Below are 12144 nucleotides of genomic sequence, written 5' to 3' on the forward strand. Positions count from 1 at the left end.
GTTTGTGGTTCCCAAGAAAGAGGGAACCTTCAGACCAATCTTGGACTTAAAAATCCTAAACAAATTCCTAAGAGTTCCATCATTCAAAATGGAAACTATTCGAACCATCCTACCCATGATCCAAGAGGGTCAGTACATGACCACTGTGGACTTAAAGGATGCCTACCTTCACATACCGATTCACAAGGATCATTATCGGTACCTAAGATTTGCCTTCCTAGACAGGCATTACCAGTTTGTAGCTCTTCCCTTCGGGTTAGCTACGGCTCCAAGAATCTTTACAAAGGTTCTGGGCTCACTTCTGGCGGTACTAAGACCGCGAGGCATAGCGGTAGCTCCGTACCTAGACGACATTCTGATACAAGCGTCAAGTTTTCAAACTGCCAAGTCTCATACAGAGATAGTTCTGGCATTTCTGAGGTCGCATGGATGGAAGGTGAACGTGGAAAAGAGTTCTCTATTACCACTCACAAGGGTTCCCTTCCTAGGGACTCTTATAGATTCTGTAGGGATGAACATTTACCTGACGGAGGCCAGGTTATCAAAACTTCTAAATGCTTGCCGTGCCCTTCATTCCATTCCACACCCGTCAGTAGCTCAGTGCATGGAAGTAATCGGCTTAATGGTAGCGGCAATGGACATAGTACCATTTGCGCTCCTGCATTTCGGACCGTTGCAATTGTGCATGCTAAGTCAGTGGAATGGGGATTACTCAGATTTGTCCCCTCTACTAAATCTGGATCAAGAGACCAGAGATTCTCTTCTATGGTGGCTTTCTCGGCCCCACCTGTCCAAGGGGATGACCTTTCGCAGGCCAGATTGGACGATTGTAACAACAGACGCCAGCCTTCTAGGTTGGGGCGCAGTCTGGAATTCCCTGAAGGCTCAGGGATCATGGACTCAGGAGGAGAAACTCCTCCCAATAAATATTCTGGAGTTAAGAGCAATATTCAATGCTCTTCTAGCTTGGCCTCAGTTAGCAACTCTGAGGTTTATCAGATTTCAGTCGGACAACATCACGACTGTGGCTTACATCAATCATCAAGGGGGAACCAGGAGTTCCCTAGCGATGTTGGAAGTCTCAAAGATAATTCGCTGGGCAGAGTCGCACTCTTGCCACCTGTTAGCGATCTACATCCCAGGCGTGGAGAACTGGGAGGCGGATTTTCTAAGTCGCCAGACTTTTCATCCGGGGGAGTGGGAACTTCATCCGGAGGTCTTCGCTCAACTGATTCATCGTTGGGGCAAACCAGAACTGGATCTCATGGCGTCTCGCCAGAACGCCAAGCTTCCTTGTTACGGATCCAGGTCCAGGGACCCGGGAGCGGTGCTGATAGATGCTCTGACAGCCCCTTGGGTCTTCAACATGGCTTATGTGTTTCCACCATTTCCGATGCTTCCTCGACTCATTGCCAAGATCAAACAGGAGAGAGCATCGGTGATTCTGATAGCGCCTGCGTGGCCACGCAGGACCTGGTATGCAGACCTAGTGGACATGTCGTCCTGTCCACCATGGTCTCTGCCTCTGAGGCAGGACCTTCTAATTCAGGGTCCTTTCAACCATCCAAATCTAATTTCTCTGAGGCTGACTGCATGGAGATTGAACGCTTGATTCTATCAAAGCGTGGCTTCTCGGAGTCGGTTACTGATACCTTAATACAGGCTAGGAAACCTGTTACCAGAAGAATTTACCATAAGATATGGCGTAAATATTTATATTGGTGCGAATCCAAGAGTTACTCATGGAGTAAGGTTAGGATTCCTAGGATATTGTCTTTTCTACAAGAGGGTTTAGAAAAGGGCTTATCTGCTAGTTCGTTAAAGGGACAGATTTCTGCTCTGTCTATTCTTCTACACAAGCGTCTGGCAGAAATTCCAGACGTTCAGGCTTTTTGTCAGGCTTTGGCTAGGAGTAAGCCTGTGTTTAAGACTGTTGCTCCGCCGTGGAGCTTAAACTTAGTTCTTAACGTTCTGCAAGGCGTTCCATTTGAACCCCTTCATTCCATTGATATCAAGCTGTTATCTTGGAAAGTTCTGTTTTTGATGGCTATTTCCTCGGCTCGAAGAGTCTCTGAGTTATCTGCCTTACATTGTGATTCTCCTTATCTGATTTTTCATTCAGACAAGGTAGTTCTGCGTACTAAACCTGGGTTCTTACCTAAGGTAGTTTCTAACAGGAATATCAATCAAGAGATTGTTGTTCCATCATTGTGTCCTAACCCTTCTTCAAAGAAGGAACGACTTTTGCATAATCTGGACGTAGTCCGTGCCCTGAAGTTCTATTTGCAGGCAACTAAAGATTTTCTTCAAACTTCTTCCCTGTTTGTCGTTTACTCTGGACAGAGGAGAGGTCAAAAGGCTTCGGCTACCTCTCTCTCCTTTTGGCTTCGTAGCATAATACGGTTAGCCTATGAGACTGCTGGACAGCAGCCTCCTGAAAGAATTACAGCTCATTCTACTAGAGCTCTGGCTTCCACCTGGGCCTTTAAAAATGAGGCTTCTGTTGAACAGATTTGCAAGGCTGCGACTTGGTCTTCACTTCACACTTTTTCAAAATTTTACAAATTTGACACTTTTGCTTCTTCGGAGGCTATTTTTGGGAGAAAGGTACTTCAGGCAGTGGTTACATCCGTTTAAAGTTCCTGCCTTGTCCCTCCCTTCATCCTTGTACTTTAGCTTTGGTATTGGTATCCCATAAGTAATGGATGACCCGTGGACTGACTACACTTAACAAGAGAAAACATAATTTATGCTTACCTGATAAATTTATTTCTCTTGTAGTGTAGTCAGTCCACGGCCCGCCCTGTCTTTTAAGGCAGATCTAAATTTTAATTAAACTCCAGTCACCACTGCACCCTATGGTTTCTCCTTTCTCGTCTTGTTTCGGTCGAATGACTGGATATGACATGTGAGGGGAGTAGCTATATAGCAGCTCTGCTTGGGTGATCCTCTTGCAACTTCCTGTTGGGGAAGAGATATAATCCCATAAGTAATGGATGACCCGTGGACTGACTACACTACAAGAGAAATAAATTTATCAGGTAAGCATAAATTATGTTTTTTGATGCTTTCGCTACTTTCTTATCACCCCACTTCTTGGCTATTCGTTAAACTGAATTGTGGGTGTGGTGAGGGGTGTATTTATAGGCATTTTAAGGTTTGGGAAACTTTGCCCCTCCTGGTAGGAATGTATATCTAATACGTCACTAGCTCATGGACTCTTGCTAATATGAAAGAAATGAATTTATCAGCTAAGTTCCTACATAAATTATGTTTTTACCATTCCTGCTGCATGATATAGAAAAGGTGCAGAAGGCTATTTGCAGCTTAATCCAAGGTAAGACTTTTAAGATGACCAAGGTGTAGACTGTTCCTTTTAAATACAGCTAAATCCATGTACATTGTGTGCTGCAAGATACCCAACTTTGTGACAGTTTAGTCCATTTGTATTTCTTTTGCCTTGCAGATTACTTTTCAAGTAAAACGTTTAAAGAAGCCAAAATCAGACGAGTCTAATATACCAGATCTCAGTGAAGTGGATGAAGAAGATTATGTGACTAGGAATATTGAGGACTATCAAGCAGAACTGGAAATTAGTGGTCCAAAAATACCTGCTCCTGGCCCACAAGGTAGATACTTTGCTGTCTGATGAGGCTCTCATTGCTAGGCCACGTCTTCACTGTAGGGCAAGTTCTCAGTTTTAGTCATTCCACTGCTTTTATCAAACACTAGAAAATCTGTTTCCTGGCAAAATATTTTATGCATGTTTTTTTCTCCACCTATGCTGCAGAATCTGTTGTCATTCTTCAAATTATTATTGGTTATTTGTAGAGCACCGACAGGACTAAATAAATAATAAGAATAATAAGCATGCACATATCCTGATAACGCCCCATGTTAGTTATTTAATAAACAAGAAAATGTGTGGCACCACCCCCTAGATGGTTTAATTAAAGGGACATGAAACCCAAATTTTTCCATTCATGATTTATATAGAACATAGCATTTAAAACAACTTTCAAATTTACTTCTATTATCTAATTTGCTTCATTATCTTGATATCCTTTGTTGAAGGAGCAGTAATGCACTACTGGGAGCTAGCTGAAAGTCAATGAGAAGAGGTATAGATATGCAGCCACCAATCAGCAGTTTCTGAGCCTACCTTGGTATACTTTTCAACAAAGGATACAAAGAGGAGAAAAATAATTTGATAATTGAAGTAAATTGGAAAATAGTTGTTTAAAATTGTATTTTCTTTCTGACTCATGAAAGAAAAAAAATTGGGTTTCGTGTCCTTTTAACTAAATTCTTATATGATCCTTTTTTCTTTTTTTTCTTTGGTCTTAGTATGTTAGCTCTTCCTTTTTTCTTTTTTTTCTTTGTTAGACTCATGGTATCAATATTGCATTAACATGTTGATCATGATTCCTTTGAATTGATCATGAATCCTTTGAATTGATCATGAATCCTTTAAATTGATCATTATTCCTTTGCTTTTTTTATATACACCTTACCCATTCATTACATTTTAATTTATGTTCCCTTTTTTGCGTATCAATTATTGTAGCATAGCTATAGTTGTAAAATAAGTAAAGAACATGGTGTCTGACAGTACCGTTTATTGCTGCATCACAAGTCCAACCAACCCTTGTGCCATGTCAGGGTTGCCTGTGACCAGCTTAAAGGGATATAAGATACTCTGTTTCATTGTTGTAATAAAAAAGCACTAAGCAGTGGCTTATACATAATATAAATCATTGCAATTAGGGTTGCACCGATACCATTTTTTTATGACCGAGTACAAGTACCGATACTTGTTTTCAAATACTCACCGATACCAATTACCGATACTTTTTTTTTTTTTAATGTCATGTGACAATTTACCAAGCACAATACAGATTATTTAAGATTCCTTCTTTAGAATTATAAAGGACTGTAATTCAAAAGACATTATGAAATAATATAACAGTTTTATTTGTCACAAAGTTCACTGAACATGTTTATAAATAAAAAATATTACAATAAAATATTACATTTAAAGGGGTGATGCAATTGGGTTGTAGGGCTGTTATATGACATCAATCTGACATTTGTATGGAGGTTCGACTCTAAGTTGAACAGTCTTTCACTTTCCACCATACTGCATGGGGCAGAAATATATTTTTGGGTCATTTTAACCAGAGCTGGAAATCTGTTTATTAACTGCCCAGTACTTCAGGGGTTTGTCTGACCGAGGTACAGTGATCTCTCTTACAATAATACAAATAACAGCCATTTTTTATTGGCAGAACAGTAGTAAACAATTTTTAGTTTAGTCTCCACTCCAGTTTGAAATGAAATGGGAACAAGATAGAATATGGGTAGGAAGTGGAGGTATCGGTTTAAGTATCTGTGCATTTGCACGAGTACAAGTACTCATGCAAATACTTGGTATCGGTACCGATACTAGTATCGGTATCGGTGCAACCCTAATTGCAATGTATTATTCATTATTTTAAATGTTTTGTACATTTTCTTTCTTTCTTTCTTCTTCATTTGTGCAGTTTCCATTATTTCCTGTCATAGCCTCACAGGGGGTCTGGGGTCTCTACAAGAAGGTATATCTAGCTTGATGTCATAAATATTCTCAAGTAACATAAGCTGGTTTACTATTCAGTGAATGCTAGAGAGACAGGAAGTCAGTCTCTTGCTTATGCTCAGAAGAGGCAGAATGCAACTTCAATTCTCAGCATTTCTACTCTCTTATCTAGCTGCAGGCAATGGCTACACCAAGAATTTCTAAGTGCTCATTTAGCAAGAAAAAATCATTCATAGAGACTTGCTGGAAATAGACACAATAACTGTAATCTAGTTATCTAAGTTTATGACCCCTATGTGACCTTGGCACACATAAGTTTGACTGGTGTCCCATATTGTATTACACTATGGGCCTTTGTCATTACTTTTAACGTACAAAGAGGTGGTCATGAACTTAAGAAATATACAGATAACAGCTGCTGGTAACCGCAGAAGTTTTAATGTCTAATATTTTCTAAAACTAAGTCCATTTGTGCACAGTGATTTTCACTATACATTTGTTTTATTAATTTATTTTTACTGTTTGTATCATTAGTTAGTGTAATTTTACTGAACTGTTCATTTTTATTTGATTCCGTTGAAAAGTAAGTCAGTATAAGTTTCTGTTGGCAGTTGGGGTGACAAGCTACAAGAATATATGGGCTAATTTGCTAGATCAGAGGTTTTCAAACCAGTCATCTGGCCTCCATAAGAGGACAGATTTTCAGGATTACCTTGAGTGAGAACAGATTGATAACCATGTTTACTAATCGGCTAATTATTTTACCTGTGCTCCAGTTCAGATATCCTGAAAGTCTGGCCTGTAAGGGAGGTCTGAGGACAGGTTTGAAAACCCCTGTGTTGCATGTTTGCAAAGAATTATCCTGAGAAACTTATGGAAAAAAACAACAAATTATCTTATGCTATAGCGTCTTGAGAAAAAAATGAATTCGTAAATATGCAACCAATCTATTACAAGCTAGAGTCATCCAATATGTTTCACTAACATAAAGGAAATAAAAAGGTTATCGAATTCCAAAGGAGGAGGGAACTTTGAGACTTATCAATGCTTAGAATTTCTGGTTTGTGTACTTAAACATTTATCTAGGAACAACTCCAAGAGTGTTCACAAAGATATTACTCTGATCACAGCATTATTAAAACATAACTTTTATTGTCTAGACCACATCCTCATAAAGGTAAAGTTTTTCATACAAGGGAAGTGATGGCATGAAACACATTGAAATATCCACCTGGAGAAGTATTATTTGAGACAATCACACCAAGATATTTGTGTAAATGAGATTTTTATTTTAGCTCAATACGTCCAGTTTCTTATGTAAAATGACGATTGTCCACAGTCCTCCATAATATATGGGATATATTTCCTGCCACTAGGAGGTCAAGAACCCATATCCGAGCTTAACATTCCTCCCACCTCCCATCTCTCTCTTAGTTTTGTTGTTGGCCTCGTAGGAGATGATTGAGAATAGAGTTTGTTCCAGCTACTTGCTTATGAATTACAAATTGGGAGCTCAGACTTAGGTGAAACCCAGAGTCCCTGTTGAGTATCATTTACAAAGAAGACAGAAAAGACTCTTCACAGCAGCTGAATGATATAGGGACACAGGAATACCATGTTATTTGCACAGCATTTCCTGGAAAGTCAGCCATAACTACCCTAAGGTGTTACAGGTACTCATCCTTAGCCTCCACCTGAGGGATTGGATGGACTCTGTACTGAATACTGCTGCAACTGCATTGACATTGACATGCCTGGTAAGACAGTGGACGAGTGTCGCATAAGGTCAGTGACTTAACACAGCACATACAACCCAGAGGCTGTTTGTAGATACTCTGACACAGGTAAAGCATAGCCAGGGGATTTAACCTTCTCATGACACAATTTTTTCTCCCTATCGGGTCCCTAACAGTTTTGTCATCATTGGGAACATTATCAGGGAATCCTCTGACCCTTTACGGCCCTCTGACAAATCTGGGGGTGTTTTTTGGGGGCACTTTTAGTGCTTAGGTGTATGGCCCTTTAAGAAGACCAGCATTTGGTTAGTGCAATATGTAGTTTTATAGAAGAGGCTCCGGGTAAGCTGGGGACCACTGTTTTGACATTGTCAACGGGTGGTTATGCTCGGTGTACAATTATTTATTCAAAATTACCAAAAGTGTTTTTTCTATATGTAAACATCGGCTTTTTTCCCATGGTAGCTTGGCTCCCTCAGTGTTCCTGGACCTTTTCTCTATCAGTCTGGGGCCTCAGCAACTGGATTTTTACTACAACAGATTGGGCCAGATTCTAAACCAGTCCCAGGAAGGAGTAAGTACCCATACAGAAACTGCCAGGGGTTACTTAATAGTTATATAATAAATATATTTATATATAGGGAGTGTAGTGATTTCTACACCGAGAAATAATTGTGTCTGAGGGAGTGTAAACTTAGTGTAGTGGGCAAGGTTCTGTACACTATTGGGATATATAAATCGCTAAAAGATGTCTCTGTGCATTGCATGTTCAGCAGCACAAATTCTACATTTTACAAAGACAGAACCCCTGTACATATGCAAGACATTACATGTCCTATGCTATTAACGTAAACAATTCTATAGTATATACCCCTCTAGGGATATACCTTTCATGCATTGTGCTCTGCAGGTTTATTTCCAATGCAGCTCTGCAAGATTTATCTTTATTTTAATACAACAGTGGAGATCCTTTAGAGATAAGATCAATTGATATCTCTCATATACCGATGCACATAGGTTCTATGAACATCGATTATGAATATTTTCATTTACAGTGGAGATCCTTTAGAGATAAGGTCTATTGGTATCTATTTTATACATATTGTATGGGTAATTTATATGTATGCACATCCAGTTATCATGCAGACACTGAGCATTAATAATAAATATTTTTATGGACCATGTACATTGTGTATTTTGCACAATATGCAGTCTCTGCTTATTCTGGACATGGATTTACAAGTATCTTATGTGTACCGATTGATCTATATGTGCTATGGCTACATGACAGAATAAATATATGAAGATGCTTGTCAGTGCATGTATACCAAAGCTGTTACTTATGTTATATACTGATTCAAAAACTTTGTATGTATAAGTTTATATATTTTTAGATCCATCAGGAAAAATAGTTTGGATTTCCGAACTGATTCTTTGTCCTTCAAGAGATCAAGAGTTTTGTCCTCCTTGATGAAGAATCTTATTGACCAGTGATCCTATCTCATGTTGCCAAAGATCCTTCTGAAGAGGCAGCCTTTATGAAAGGATTTGGAGGATAGGGTAATAATCCCAGTACCTGTGTAACCTCAGGGTCAAGAGTTTTTACCCCAATCGGTTCATTGTCCAAAGGTATTTACAGTCCTGTCCTGGATTAAACATCCCTAACACATGTGGGTCAGGGTTCACACTTTTATAATGGGAACATTCCTCATGGTTTTTACCCTTCATCCAAAGGGTGAGTTTATAGCTAGTATAGACCTCTAGGATTCTTAGCTGCACATCCCTATACACAAGGATTACTTTCAGTTCCTGACGTTTGTATTTCTGCAAAACTTTGCCAGTTTACCACCCTTGTTGGATGAAATCTTGCCAGTGCTCAGAATCATGACATTTCAGTTGCTCCTCATCTGAATGTCATTCTAGTGCAAGCTTATTTCCTATTAATAGATATTGCTTTTACTCTCCAGTTTCTGTCTTCATTCAAGACCATGGTTGGATTATAAATGTACCCAAAGGCTCATTATATCCTGCTATAAGGGTAGCATTTACACGAGTCATTATAGACTCAACACTTATGCATCTAGTTTCCTGAAAGAACTTTGCAATGTAGGATTCAGAGGGTATGTCTCTTACTGCCATGAACTACCTTCCGTCGGTAGCTCAGTACATGGTGGTGGGAATTATGGTATCTGCTTCAGAATTTATTTTGCCCCATTTTCAGTTGAGACTCCTTTAATGGCTTTCTACCTCAGTGGTCAATTATTTACATTTGGAATACAGATTGCTTTGGATTTTCTTTTTTTTGAGGACACCGTCTGTCTTTGAACCTTGGGACATCTTTCCTTCGCCAGGCTTGGCCTATTGTACCGACAGACACCAGTCTCTCTGGCTGGGGGGGGGAGGGCAGTCTGTGTTTCTCAAAGAGTGCAAGGAGTTTGGTTTCCTCTAGAGGCAAGGTTATAAATTAACATTCTGGAACTTTGAGCAATCTTCTGGCTCTCAGTCCTGACCCCTATTGAGGGAAGAAAAGTTGATTTGTCTCCAGTCGGACAACATCTCGGCAGTAGCCTTCATGATTTATCCACTGGCCATGCAGGAAGTGACTAAAACTTTGTCCTAGGCAGAGCGTGCTTATTGCTCCCTATTGCCAATTAGAATACCAGGGTGAACAACTAGAAGGTGGATCATCTCAGCGGTCAGTCGGTCCATCCAAGAGAGTGTTATCTTCGTTAGGACATTATCGATTGCTCTTCTTAATGGAGTTCTTAATGGACTCTTAATGGACTTACTAAACATGGATCTGATAATCTCTCATTTAAATCACATGCTTCCAAGCTATTGTGCGAGCTCAAAGGATCCAACGGCTCTCCTAATAGACGCCTTGGTGTGTCCATAGGATTTTCATCTAGCATACCGGTTTCCAAGAATTTTACTTGAACCATACAGTAGTCAACGTGCTCCAGTCTGACTCCGCAGGATTTAGTATGCAGATATAGGGCAGATTGTTCTTGCGCTCCACAGCGCTTCCTCTGAGATAAGACCTATTGTCTCAAGGTCCTTTTTTCATCAGGATCTCTAGGGGCTAGATACATCTTATAACCAATAAGTATTCTAAACCTCAGCTGGAGCATCACTTGGACACTGTTAAGTTCACAGCAGATAAAACATTGTCTAAGACATTAATATCAGTGATTTAAACATTCATGAAGTATAAAATTGAGACCCTTTTTAAATAAACATCTTTAGATTTTCCACCTCCTTTGACAAACTAAAGTCACTCTAGCTTGCACTTTCAAACCTATAGGTAACTGAACGTTACAGGAGGCGATCTGACAATATGTGGCCACTTTTGGACCATCTAAGAAGATTTTTGGGACTATATGATATTCGCAAAAGAAAATATGATGTTAACCATGAAACTATGGAGAAAAGAAATAGACATAAGGAGCTATTGTCAACTTACATCTGACTTAATAAAATAAATATAAACTCACAGGCTAGACACAAGTACTCCAATGAAACAATGAAAATGTAACATGGAGTAGCATAACAAACAGGCAATAAAGCTGATAGATAATTATAACAACAACAAAAAAGGGAACTGGGCTGGAGTTATATACACTTGTAGTACCATGACATAACAAAGAATATGGGGGGGGGGGGAATATCCTTAGATAATAAACAGTATTGTCTTTTGGACACCTGAAAAGGAAATTTACTAGTAAAGGAGGTTAAAAAAGCCCTCTGACATAAAAAGTATAACTATTACATGTTATGTAAACCTATAAAGCATAGTAGACAGCTGATTAATGTTTAGGGTGATAAGGTTGACTTATGTTCAATATAATATTCAAAGCTAGCTATAGTGGACCCCAACACCTTGGCCGCTGACACGAGGGCCACCAACTTAAGAACAGGTGATATTCAGTAATATATTCTGTAATATAAACAAAGTACAATCATACCTTTTATTACACTTAAGTATAAATATGTAATATAGTTTAGAACATAAGCACTGTTAACAGGGTTTGTTATATTAATCATGGGATGAGTCAGAATATAATACAAGATTGTAGCAAGGCATCCTTTTAATTATCAGACAGAACAGGTCCATGAGAAAAAAGCTTGGATTAGCTGACAGGGGCTAGGACTTACCTATAGTAGGAATATGTAAACTGCATGTGCAGATAGTTTATATGCCTATTAGTTGCACTATCATGGGAACATTAGATATCAGGATTTAAATTTAAAAAAATGATTTTACAGTTATTGTAGTAAATTAAATCTTAGTATCCCAAAGAACTCTAGCCAACTCCAACCTAAATATCTTGTGAGAAGCTGTGGCTAAAACAAGGGCCAAAACATGGGAATGTCACATATTCATGGTGAAACAACCTCCTCCATGGGCTAAAGATATTAGTCTGAAATTGTATTACCAGGGAGCATCCCAGCTTAAAGAGACACTGATCCCAAATTGTTCCTTTTGTGATTCAGATAGAGCATGCAATTTTAAGCAATTCTCTAATTTACTCCTATTATCAATTTGTCTTCATTCTCTTGCTATCTTTATTTGAAAAAGGCATCTAAGCTTTTTTTGGGGTTCAGAACTCTGGACAGCACTTTTTTTTTATTGGTGGATGAATTTATCCACCAATCAGCAAGGACAACCCAGGTTGTTCACCAAAAATTGGCCTGCATCTAAACTTACATTCTTGCATTTCAAATAAAGATACCAAGAGAATGAAAAAAATTGATAATAGGAGTAAATTAGAAAGTTGTTTAAAATTTCATGCTCTATCACGAAAGAAAAAATTTGGGTTCAGTGTCCCT

General features: G+C 39.0%; 1 protein-coding gene across 1 annotated transcript in view; it reads left to right on the forward strand.

The window, feature by feature from the left end:
* TTC17 (tetratricopeptide repeat domain 17) overlaps positions 1 to 12144 on the forward strand; it is a 327287-nt gene that overhangs the window by 268918 nt on the left and 46225 nt on the right. The window contains exon 19 of the mRNA XM_053689293.1: positions 3467 to 3629. Coding sequence (XP_053545268.1) covers positions 3467 to 3629 — 163 coding nt within the window. The remainder of the gene's footprint in view (positions 1 to 3466; positions 3630 to 12144) is intronic.

This window comes from Bombina bombina, chromosome 7, assembly GCF_027579735.1.
Source record: "Bombina bombina isolate aBomBom1 chromosome 7, aBomBom1.pri, whole genome shotgun sequence".
Classification (NCBI taxonomy): Eukaryota; Metazoa; Chordata; class Amphibia; order Anura; family Bombinatoridae; genus Bombina; species Bombina bombina.